This window comes from Oncorhynchus mykiss, chromosome 8 (assembly GCF_013265735.2).
Source record: "Oncorhynchus mykiss isolate Arlee chromosome 8, USDA_OmykA_1.1, whole genome shotgun sequence".
Lineage (NCBI taxonomy): Eukaryota > Metazoa > Chordata > Actinopteri > Salmoniformes > Salmonidae > Oncorhynchus > Oncorhynchus mykiss.
The window spans coordinates 12,397,850-12,411,061 of record NC_048572.1 but is presented as its reverse complement, the minus strand read 5'-3'; the positions used below and the strand labels follow the sequence as shown (position 1 = coordinate 12,411,061).

The following is a 13,212-nucleotide window of genomic DNA, read 5'->3' as shown; positions in this document are numbered from 1 at the left end:
AAGACTCTCCGACTGGCAAAACCAGTGTATTTTTGAGTTTGCAGTCTTGGTATTCAAGTAAGTCAACAGTATGCGAATCTTATGTTGTAGTTGTTGGTGGATTCTCATTCCTAGATGAAAATAATGATAGGGTAACGTTACCTCAAAGCCTGCAAGTGTAATGCAGTTACAATGCATCATAATGCTGTTATATTGCGTAACACTTGTCGTAAGCATGCATGATCCCTTACAATGTCTTATTATCATCTCTTGATGATCCTGACTAAATACAATAACATCCATTTTGAGTCAGTTGAACATTTTACTTCAAAGAGAGATAACATATTATAAACCTCACAAGAGTCCTTGTAATAAGACATTGTGAAGGCTCATACATGGGTCTGTTTGCATTTCTATGGAACATTTTAGTCATTTAGCAAAAGCTCTAATCTGGAGTGACTCATGTTAGTGCATAAAATTGCTTAAGTCCACAGTTGGTGTTACTCAGATGTTTTCCAGTCATGGAATGTCACAGGACTAATGGTGTCTTACTGACTTGCAGTCATGATAGCTTGACCTCGATGTGACCAAGTTTAACTTAAAGCCAAAGGGTCAACATTATCCAAGGTCTAAATCAGGGGTATGAGGTTAGCCTTCCTGTGAACCCATGGGGCACCTCATGTGATGAGGTAGGTGCCAAAGAGGGGTTTACTGCTGGAGTGGACAGGCTGACCTGACATTCTATCCACCATAACTCAGATCTTTACTAACTTGATATTGAAAACTTGGTTGAAGGCCCAGATTTACTAAGCCTTTGCATCAGATGCAAACGTTGCACCTGCCTCATTCAGGGATTTAGCACCTAAAACAATGCTAAAACTCATTCTGGGATAGTCACCTCATGTAGTGTCCTGAGGTAAGAAATGCTTTTTTTGGATTATCAAGGCCGTCATTTGAACACTTGATTCCCTTTTTTTGTTCAAGCTGGTCTGAATTGTGTTACGCTTTCGTCCCATGTGTACAAAACTATACCACACCATGTCAACCATACATGTACCCATCCATAACCATGCCTTGAGAAGTTAAAAGACATGCCTTCAAAATGTTTCTTAAAAAGGGGCAATCTGCAGTTGCTACATCATTTTTTTTAACTTATAAATTAATGATATGTACCCACTGATTATTGAAGAATATTAATGCCTCAAGAGCTTAGTTAAACGTTCGTACCCCATAAGAACCTAAAGTATAAGCTTGTGTAAACAATGTATAACCTCAGAATATGGTTAAAGCTATCATTTTGATCTCTTGGCTGGTCAGTCTTAGCTCTGTCTATGTTGATTGGTTACATTTCTCCAGGCCCATCCCTCAGCTTTTTACCAAAACAGAGGCAGGGTGGCCCACTTTTGTATTGTTTTCTAATGCGGATTGCACCTTTAAATGTATTTAGATGTCTTGAAAATGTGCAATGTCTCAAACTGTCTCAATACATCTTAATTTTATGTCTCAAGATGTCTCGAGACATCTTAAGACAAAGATGATGTCTTGGTATGTACCAACAGTATATCCAACCTATTTTTCCAGATGGTGTATATAATTAGAACTACTGTACTGTATGTTATATATAACCACCCCGGGGAGCTCTGGAATTTGGTCCTGATCAGGTTACAGAAAAAAATTGATACATTTGCCATTGGGTCAAAATTGTACCTTTATAAATCCACCAGCACTGATGAAGTTGAACCATTTTAAGCCCATGCGAGTTCAACTCTCTCACAAGGTCAGCAGTAAGACTGGTCTAAGTTGGTGGTGAAGCAATCGTTCTTCGCACACTTAAAGGTGTGGAGAAATCATGTTGGTGCATATGGATCCGATCCAAGTATTTGTCAATTTGCTGACTCGTCCCCTTGAGCCATGACTGAGTCGTGAAACTCAAGCCCTTTTAATAATGACCTCCTCCAATACTGCTTTAACATATGCTTCCATAAAACAAGATGTGACCACTACACACTCCTACAAACACGGAAATATATCCACACCAATGACAGAACATTACATTTCATTCAGGCATTATTATGGACTGTCGATGGACTTTCACTTTCTCTATCGTCAATAATGAGCTCAAGACCTGGGTTCAAATAATATTAGAACAATATTTCAGCTGTGTTTGATTGAGCTTTTCTTGTGTAATGGAACCAATGGAATAGTCCCTAAAGCACAAAGCCCACCCTTCTTGCACTACAGGCAGGCCAAACTATTTGAACATGGTTGTAGTTCAACTCATTCCCCTCAATGTAGATCCTTTGGCATCCATTTGTCCAGGTTAAGTGAGAAGTCCAGAGGTATTACCAAATACATTAACCCTTGGTAGGAAAACTCTAGAGGTTGTGACCTGTGACAGCTGCTTTTAATGGCAGAGGTCATAATTCACTAAGTTGTCTCATTCATGGTTGTAACTAGTATTCTTCAACCCAACCAGAGAATAAGAGCAACCAACCAGACTCTGAAACAACCCCAGGGGTCCAGTCCTCTCCCCAGAGGTCAAGTCCTCTCCCCAGGGGTCAAGTCCTTTTCTCTCCTATATAATTTCCTGTCGCCAGACTGCTTCGGTGCAAATTCTTCCTATTTTTGTCATTTCGTTTTTAAGAAAAACCTGCACACTGCGTTTGCCAGGTGGTATCATTTGTTTATGTGCATGATCTTCCTACTTTTAATCCTGTCTTGAAATGACTGTGCAAGCAAACCTACAGTATGTTTATACTGTTAGGCCTTTACATGACAGAGTTTACATCCGGTCACCAGCTACGTTGTACTGTAAAACTGGATGTAAAGTTTAACACAATACCTCTTTGTGCCAGCCCTTCCCAGCTCTGTTGGCATCCTAGAAATACAGTAGAATAACTATTTCTATGTTTGGTATGAGAACTCCACTTTAAGGCCGCTACTGCATTTCGCTGTATCACTTAAAATAGCTGTGAGCAGATGACTTGGTCTACTGTTACTATGTTTTCCCTATGGATCTATCACTTATCACTTAGGTTGTGCAAAGAGTTTTTTGGCAGGGCCTTGCATCCCTCCTTCATATTCCACTCATGAAGACATGATTATAAAGTGAGGTTGACTCCAGTTTTGAATGCATGTGTTTTGACCAACGTTTTATGCCTGGGCAACACCTGTTAATCACTATAGGAGATTGTATAAAATAAACGTCTCTTAGTTGCTGCTAGGGTTGCAACGGATCGGAAACTTTCCCGGAAATTTCCGGAATGTTTCCGGAATTTTTCATGGTAAATTAAGCTTAAATTCATCAAAAAAGATTGCTCATAACAGTGAACTTTTATTGTGGGATACATATAAGGCAATTCTTGTCAGGGGTGCGTGAATGAGGACCCAAAAGCGAATTAACAAAACAGAGTTTCTTTAATGACGAAACACATGTAGGCTCAGATGGACAGGCAGATTCCGACAGGACAGGACAAGGTTAGATGAACTGGCAGATTCCGACAGGACAGGACAAGGTTGCAGCAAACACGACGATAGTCTGGTTCAGGCATGAGAAACACAAACGAGAATCCGACAAAGACAGAAGCAGAAACAGAGAGAGATATAGAGACCTAATCAGAGGGAAAAAGGGAACAGGTGGGAAAAGGGGTGAACGAGGTAGTTAGAGAAGACAAGGAACAGCTGGGGGAAAGAGGGGAAGAAAAGGTAACCTAATACAACCAGCAGAGGGAGACAGGGTGAAGAGAAAGAACAGGAACAAGACACAACATGACAATACATGACAATTCTAGGTGTTGTGGCATATTTTGGTTAAACTCCCCAATTCAATGGAATTGCAACCCTCTGCACACACAGTGCACTCTTCCATCACATGTACAGCTGATTCTCAAGATCTTGCACACTAATGAGATGCTACTGAGCCCACACTACTACACTGTCTGAGCCAAGGACTACATGCTTTATGGTAAGCTTTGATTACAATACTGGCTGGGGTGAATATATTTTATATGATATAAATTATTTTTTTGTTAACTAGTAAATAGTAGCATACAGAAAAGTGTGTTTAAATCATTACTAACTTGTGAACAATTTCTGCTAGTTAGTTTTTGCTACCATGTGGGTTTTAGTTTGCTTGAGTTGGCTTACTGAGGAATGTTAATTCACCTGTTTCCATACATGTTTCATTTTAAAACATTTATCTTATAAAGGAGTTGTTTAACTTCTTAACAATTTATCTGTACATGGAATTGTATTTTTTTTTTTTTTACTATTTTCTTTCTAATCTTTACAGGAAAATTCCACAGGCGCTATCTAATCTGTGGGGACATTTCACTGCAGCTAATGTAGAAGGAAAAGCTGTGTACATTTGTAAATACTGTGCCAAATCCTATATGAAGAACGCAACAAAGATGCAGAATCATCTGGCCAAGTGCATAAAGTTCCCTCAGCGCTCACAACAAGCAGCCTCTGACAAAGGTCCCTCTACTTCTATTTGAGGTGACAATGATGAATCAGACACCTTTTCGATAGAAACAGCTCAAGGTCCTCAAATCCTATGTTTTTTTGACTCAATGGAGGAACGCAGGAATGCAACTGGTTCACTTCTGATGCTCACAGGCAATGTGTATTGGAAGAGATTTCTGAATGTTCTTCACCCAGCATACACCCCTCCAAACAGACATGCTTTATTTACTCATTTGCTGGATGCAGAGTTCAACAGAGTTCAAGTGAAGGTCAAAGCAAATCATAGAGAAAGCAGATTTGCAGTATTGTAATCATCTCTGATGGGTGGTTGACTGTTCGTGGGCAAGGAAAAATTAACTACATCATCTCCACTCGTCAACCAGTATTCTACAAGAGCACAGACACAAGGGACAACAGACACACCGGTCTCTACATTGCAGATGAGCTGAAGGCAGTTATCAATGACCTTGGACCACAGAAGGTATTTGCACTTGGTGACAGACAATGCTGCGAACATGAAAGCTGCTTGGTCTAAAGTGGAGGAGTCCTACCCTCACATCACACCCATTGGCTGTGCTGCTCATGCATTGAATCTGCTCCTCAAGGACAACATGGCACTGAAAACAATGGATACACTCTACAAGAGAGCCAAGGAAATCATTAGGTATGTGAAGGTTCATCAAGTTATAGCAACAATCTATCTCACCAAGCAAAGTGAGAAGAATAAGAGCACCACATTGAAGCTGCCCAGCAACACCCGTTGGGGTGGTGTTGTCATCATGTTTGACAGTCTCCGGGAGGGGAAGGAGTCTCTCCAAGAAATGGCCATATCCCAATCTGCCGATGTGGACAGCCCCATCAAGAGGATCCTCCTGGATGATGTATTTTGGGAGAGAGGGGTAAGCAGCCTGAAACTCCTGAAACCTATTGCAGTAGCCATTGCACGGATTGAGGGAGACGATGCCATCCTGTCTGATGTTCAGACTGCTTGCAGATAGATGTAAGAGAAGAAATCTGTACTGCCCTGCCCACTTCACTGTTGCTCCAAGCAGAGGAAACTGCAGTTCTGAAATACATCAAAAAGCGTGAAGACTTCTGCCTGAAACCCATACACACCGCAGTGTACATGTTGGACCCCAAGTGTGCTGGCAAGAGCATCCTGTCTGGTGCAGAGATCAAGAAGGCCTATGGTGTCATCACTACCGTGTCTCGCCACCTTGGCCTGGATGAGGGCAAGGTTCTTGGCAGTCTGGTGAAGTACACTTCCAAGCAAGGGCTTTGGGATGCAGATCCAATATGGCAGTCGTGCCAATGTATCTCATCAGTCACCTGGTGGAAGGGACTTTGTGGGTCTGAGGCTCTTTCCCCTGTTGCCTCCATCATCCTCTAAATCCCACCAACATCTGCTGCCTCAGAGGGCAACTAGTTCTTGTTCGGGAACACACGCACCAAAGCACGCAAAAGGCTGACCAATACAAGGATTTTAAAATTGGTGGCCATCTGGGCAAATTTTAGGCTTTTTGAGCCTGACAACAAGCCATCCTCAACAAGGTTGGAAAGTGACAGTAAAGATGAGGCCTCAGAGTCTGATGTTCTGGAAGTGGACATTGAGGAGGTCCAGGGAGAAGACATGGAAGCTTGACAGGAAGACAACCAAAGCTTTAGTTCCTAGACTATCATTTTACAGATGTATGTTGAAAACGTTTTTGGGAGATCATTGGGAATCATTCAATATTCCCCTTCTTTTGTTGTTCAGTGAAATCATCCCATGGGAAGAGTCAACTCATTTAATGAAAGTTCAATTCATAACAAAAACAAAAAATATATTGGAAGGATTTAATCATTTGCAATTATGTATACTTATGATAAGGTAAAAGGTTTCTGTTTCTGTCTCCATATATGGTACATATTTCCAATGCAAAAAAACATCTACATTTAAATGGGATTAATATTAATTTGCATATATTTCAATTAATTCCCACGGAAAGTTTCCACCTCTGAATATTCCCCAAAATGTGCAACCCTAGTTTCTGCCAAAGTACACCGGACTATTTTAGGCCTTCAAGCTGTGCATAAGACAATCATTTATCCATCTAGTAGTGTAGCGTGATATCTTTGTAAGTCATGTTATTATCATGGTACAGTCAAGATATTCCCCAGAAGACATAGTACTATCTGATAATAGATTGACCCTCTCACAAGACGTTCCACACCCCGTAGCACATCCCAACAACATTACCATGGCTACATTACCATGGCTACAGCTGTTCTTCTGGTTCTTTGTTTGGCAGGAAATCTGTGACAACCCCCAGTTCATCATAGACGGAGCTAGTAGGACAGACATCTGTCAAGGAGAGCTGGGTAAGACCACAGAAATCATGCACTGTATGACATCACTGGGAAAGACCACAGAAATCATGCACTGTATGACATCACTGGGTAAGACCACAGAAATCATGAACTGTATGACATCATTGGGTAAGACCACAGAAATCATGCACTGTATGACATCACTGGGTAAGACCACAGAAATCATGAACTGTATGACATCACTGGGTAAGACCACAGAAATCATGCACTGTATGGCATCTCTGGGAAAGACCACAGAAATCATGCACTGTGTGACATCACTGGGTAAAACCACAGAAATCATGCACTGTATGACATCACTGGGTAAGACCACAGAAATCATGCACTGTATGACATCACTGGGTAAGACCACAGAAATCATGAACTGTATGACATCACTGGGTAAGACCACAGAAATCATGCACTGTATGACATCACTGGGTAAGACCACAGAAATCATGCACTGTATGACATCACTGGGTAAGACCACAGAAATCATGCACTGTATGACATCACTGGGTAAGACCACAGAAATCATGCACTGTATGGCATCACTGGGAAAGACCACAGAAATCATGCACTGTATGACATCCCTGGCTAAGACCACAGAAATCATGCACTGTATGGCATCTCTGGGAAAGACCACAGAAATCATGCACTGTGTGACATCACTGGGTAAAACCACAGAAATCATGCACTGTATGACATCACTGGGTAAGACCACAGAAATCATGCACTGTATGACATCACTGGGTAAAACCACAGAAATCATGCACTGTATGGCATCACTGGGAAAGACCACAGAAATCATGCACTGTATGACATCCCTGGCTAAGACCACAGAAATCATGCACTGTATGACATCACTGGGTAAGACCACAGAAATCATGAACTGTATGACATCACTGGGTTAGACCACAGAAATCATGCACTGTATGACATCACTGGGTAAGACCAGAGAAATCATGCACTGTATGACATCACTGGGTAAGACCACAGAAATCATGCACTGTATGACATCACTGGGTAAGACCACAGAAATCATGCACTGTATGACATCACTGGGTAAGACTCTTGTTGCTAAAAGTATGCTCATGGTCGATGGTATGAAGCAGCAACATCTGACTAATAACATCTGTAGAGTACTGTAGACAAGTACAAGTAGACAGTGAGGATTCAGCATTGAGTCATGCCAGACTTGGATGTGAGAAAATCAAAAGTTAGACAGGTGTTATCTAACAGCACAAATAGCATTCGCTAATTAGCGGCCCCTGTTCAAACTGAAGCCATAGTGTCTCGGCACAGTGAAAAAGGAGAGGGCAGACAAAGTTTACGACGCACAGACAGCTGGGGATGCAATTAAGGAGCTCTCGTGTTGACAGTGAGGATGGAAAGATGGTGTGAGAAATTAAGGCACGAGAGACAAAAAGTTACCCCCCTAGTAACCACACTGTTCACTGTAAAATACTGACACCTGCAGCAGGGTGTGTGTGTGTGTGTGCACAGCGTGTGTGTGTGTTGCGCGCGTGGCATGCACTTGTGTTTGAGTGCTGTGTAACAGAAACCCCTCTCCCATAACATCTGCTAAATGCCTGCTTGAGAACGCACTGGGGCTGCCGCAGTGCTACACCAGACCATGTTTTTGACATAGTTCAGAAAATAGCCATGCAAGTAGATACCCTTAAGCTGGGCGTAAGGAGTCAGTAGCATATAGGGATCCTGACTCAGCCATGGTACTATGTACTTACCATATGGTCTCACCCTCTTTGCTGTAGGTAGATGTAGCACTGTAGGCTACTGTTTCTGTCTGGGGGTTCATTCCCTCTAGATCACACCTCAAGGAGCAGTGTCAATAAAGAATGAACATACACATTCCATAGCGCTACATAGTCCTATTATATAGTCCTATTATATAGTCCTATTATACAGTTGATTTCAGTGCTATGATCAGGGTCATATTCATTCGGCACCAAAGGGAAGAAAGCTTACTGAAATGGGCTGGGTGTACCTGAACTTGTACAACAATAAAACGCTCATTTTTTCTTTTTCGAGGCAAAACGTTTTGTTGTTCCCTGCAGGTGACTGCTGGCTGCTTGCTGCTATTGCCTGTCTGACACTGAATGACAAGCTGCTGTACAGAGTTATCCCATCAGACCAGAGTTTCACAGAGAACTACGCTGGTATCTTCCATTTCCAGGTACTGTATGGTCATGGTCAAAATCACCTGGGAACTATTCAATCGATATATGTAGACTCAGGACCTACTAAACTCTACTAAAACCTACTAAAAAGAAATGTCCTCACACTGTCAACTGCGTTTATTTTCAGGAAACTTAACATGTGTAAATATTTGTATGAACATAACAAGATTCAACAACTGAGACATAAACTGAACAAGTTCCACAGACATGTGACTAACAGAATTTTAATAATGTGTCCCTGAACAAAGGGGGGGGGGGGGGGGGGTCAAAATCAAAAGTAACAGTCAGTATCTGGTGTGGCCACCAGCTGCATTAAGTACTGGATTGGATCTCCTCCTCATGGACTGCACCAGATTTGCCAGTTCTTGCTGTGAGATGTTACCCCACTCTTCCACCAAGGCACCTGCAAGTTCCCGGACATTTCTGGGGGGAATGGCCCTAGCCCTCACCCTCCGATCCAACAGGGCCCAGACGTGCTCAATATGGGATTGAGATCCGGGCTCTTCGCTGGCCATGGCAGAACACTGACATTCCTGCCTTGCAGGAAATCATGCACAGAACAAGCAGTATGGCTGGTAGCATTATCATGCTGGAGGGTCATGTCAGGATGAGCCTGCAGGAAGGGTACCACATGTAACGCACAGCGTTGAGATTCCCTGCAATGACAACAAGCTCAGTCCGATGATGCTGTAACACACCGCCCCAGACCATGACGGACCCTCCACCTCCAAATCGATCCCGCTCCAGAGTACAGGCCTCGGTGTAATGCTCATTCCTTTGACGATAAATGCGAATCCGACCATCACCCCTGGTGAGACAAAACTCGTCAGTGAAGAGCACTTTTGCCAGTCCTGTCTGGTCCAGCGACGGTGGGTTCATGCCCATAGGCGATGTTGTTGCCGGTGATGTCTGGTGAGGACCTGCCTTACACCAGGCTTACAAGCCCTCAGTCCAGCCTCTCTCAGCCTATTGCGGACAGTCTGAGCACTTATGGTGGGATTGTGCATTCCTGGCGTAACTCGGACAGCTGTTTTTGCCATCCTGTACCTGCCCCACAGGTATGATGTTCGGATGTACCGATCCTGTGCAGGTGTTGTTACACGTGGTCTGCCATTGCGAGGATGATCAGCTGTCCGTCCTGTCTCCCTGTAGCGCTGTCTTAGGCGTCTCACAGTACGGACATTGTGATTTATTGCCCTTGTCACATCTGCAGTCCTCATGCCTCCTTGCAGCATGCCTATGGCACCTTCACGCAGATGAGCAGGGACCCTGGGCATCTTTAATTTGGTGTTTTTCAGAGTCAGTAGAAAGGCCTCTTTAGTGTGCTAAGTTTTCATTTATTTTTTTGCTGAGTTTACATCTTATTCATGTTTGCCAAAAAATATTCCCTGTACTGAATATAAATCACTGAACCTTCAGTAGGGCACACTTAAAAAAAATGTTGCAATGGGAATATGAAACTCTGTGATCTAATTGGAAAAGTACAGGTAGAACCTCCCTGTGTCAATATTTTCTTCTCATTTTCTCCCTACTGAACACAACCCAGCTCTCACTCCCTCTCATCACCTCCCTTGCTTCCATTATCCCTCAGTTCTGGCGTTATGGCGAATGGGTGGACGTCGTGGTGGACGACCGTATCCCCACCTCCAATAACCAGCTGGTGTTCACCAAGTCCTTCAGGAAGAACGAGTTCTGGAGCGCTCTGCTGGAGAAGGCTTACGCCAAGTAAGTGTGAATGATGATGCCACAACACAAGTCTATTAATAATACACCTTGGGGAAAATAAGGGTGCTCAACAACAACAACAGCAGCAACGACAACCCAGCCTCTGCGTCACTGTTGACCTGCATAACCTGGTTCAGATTGACCAAAGTGAATTCACACCTTTGTATTCTCCACTTAATCATACAAGATGATGTACAATTTGTAAAGTTTACTACGAAATCATAAACTGTATGGTTGTCTCCTGGTCAGGTTGCACGGTTCCTACGAGGCCCTGAAAGGTGGCAACACTCTGGAGGCCATGGAGGACTTCACTGGGGGCGTGACAGAGTTCTTTGAGATGTCCGAGGCTCCAAAAGAACTCTACAAGATCATGAAGAAAGCCCTGGAGAGAGGCTCTCTGATGGGCTGTTCCATAGACGTGAGTCAGTCTGCTCCGTGCTTTCTACTGTGACTGAACCCAGGCACCACACAACCCTGTATCTCTGTTCTGATGGTCTGTCCCCATCCTATCTCTCTCGCAGGCCTTGCTGCCGAGTCACTGCGAGACTGAAACTGCGAATGGACTGGTCAGAGGCCACGCCTACTCTATCACTGCACTAGAGGAGGTATGGTTATGGTCATGGAGCCACTAGAGGAGGTACGGTTATGGTCATGGAGCCACTAGAGGAGGTACGGTTATGGTCATGGAGCCACTAGAGGAGGTACGGTTATGGTCATGGAGCCACTAGACGAGGTACGGTTATAGTCATGGAGCCACTAGAGGAGGTACGGTTATGGTCATGGAGCTACTAGAGGAGGTACGGTTATGGTCATGGAGCCACGGTCAAAGCCAAAGCCTCTGGTCAAACCTCTACCAAACTGGAACGTAGCACTTTACATTATTAGACAGATGAACAACCTGAATTAATGTTATTGTATTGTTGTTGATTGAATCTGTACATTGCACTCTGAAAATAGCATAAAATAAAACCTGGCACAAAACAAATAAATAAATAAAGAACAACAACTCTATGAATATGTAACAACACAGTATCTACTAATATGAGGTGCGGGCCGAACTGTCTTTCACTGCTGACCAGTGGTGTCTTTCTTAGTGTGACAAGCTTAAGGTTACCAAGGATACCAAGATTCGCCTAGTTCAAATGCGGAACCCCTGGGGAATGGTGCTATGGAAAGGGCCGTGGAATGCCAAGTGAGTGCAGAATCAATCAACCAACCAATCAACCCTTCAAATCAATAAACAATCCATCATTTGTATTCTTCCAGAAACTGGTTGTGCAGCAAGAGAAACATAAAATACATAACATAGTCACAACATAACAACGTGGCCTACACGTAACAAGGGGACTTTTATTTTCTCTCCGCAGGTCCAAAGAATGGTCCACCATCTCCAGCTCAGACAAGGCCAGGCTGAAGAAGAAGACGGTTGAGACGAGCGAGACTTGGTGAGCTGAACGAAGCCCTCTGATAATTGTCAATGTTTCTGACATCAGGGCTGGGCACTGTATCAAAGGATTCCTGTGCAAATGGATAAACAACAATCTATTCTATTCTACTATATTCTCCGTATAGGATATCCTTTGAGGACTTCAAAAAGAACTTCACCAAGCTGGAGATCTGTAACCTGACCCCTGACACACTTCTGGACGACAGGTCCCATAGCTGGACGGTGGCGGTCAACGAGGGCCGCTGGGTACGAGGCAGCTCCGCCGGGGGCTGCAGGAACTTCCCAGGTACAAGGTTGACTTTGGGCTGGAAAAAATAGTGTTTGAACTACACTGATTTGTAGTGGTGCACATCATGGTTATAATGCCCTCTTCATTCTGCTTCAACTACACACTTTCTCAGCTGCTTGTTAGCCAAAACTAGTACCTAGTAAGAATGAAGACATTGACCCCCACTGACCACGTCTCTGATGTCCCACAGACACGTTCTGGACCAACCCGCAGTACCGCATGCGTCTGTATGAGGAGGACGACGACCCCGACGACCCCGAGCATGTGGCGTGCACCGTCATGGTGGCCCTGATGCAGAAGGGCCGGAGGAAAGACCGCAGCAAGGGTGCCAAGCTTTACACCATCGGATTCACCATCTACGAGGTGGGTTATACCCCCTGATAAATCACAGGACCCAACTGGAGGTATTCTCCATCTACGAGGTGGGTTATACCCCCTGATAAATCACAGGACACAACTGGAGGTATTCTCCATCTACGAGGTGGGTTATACCCCCTGATAAACCACAGGACACAACTGGAGGTATTCTCCATCTACGAGGTGGGTTATACCCCCTGATAAATCACAGGACACAACTGGAGGTATTCTCCATCTACGAGGTGGGTTATACCCCCTGATAAATCACAGGACACAACTGGAGGTATTCACCATCTACGAGGTGGGTTATACCCCCTGATAAACCACAGGACACAACTGGAGGTATTCTCCATCTACGAGGTGGGTTATACCCCCTGATAAATCACAGGACACAACTGGAG

General features: G+C 43.8%; 1 protein-coding gene across 3 annotated transcripts in view; it reads left to right on the top strand.

Annotated features, from left to right (window-relative positions):
• Positions 1-13,212, top strand: part of capn3b (calpain 3b) — a 37,400-nt gene that overhangs the window by 1,199 nt on the left and 22,989 nt on the right. For all 3 annotated transcript variants that reach the window (XM_036984789.1, XM_036984788.1, XM_036984787.1), the window contains exons 2-10: positions 6,735-6,804; positions 8,871-8,989; positions 10,585-10,718; positions 10,968-11,136; positions 11,240-11,323; positions 11,813-11,910; positions 12,086-12,163; positions 12,291-12,451; positions 12,645-12,817. In XM_036984789.1, the coding sequence (XP_036840684.1) occupies positions 6,735-6,804; positions 8,871-8,989; positions 10,585-10,718; positions 10,968-11,136; positions 11,240-11,323; positions 11,813-11,910; positions 12,086-12,163; positions 12,291-12,451; positions 12,645-12,817 (1,086 nt within the window). The remainder of the gene's footprint in view (positions 1-6,734; positions 6,805-8,870; positions 8,990-10,584; positions 10,719-10,967; positions 11,137-11,239; positions 11,324-11,812; positions 11,911-12,085; positions 12,164-12,290; positions 12,452-12,644; positions 12,818-13,212) is intronic.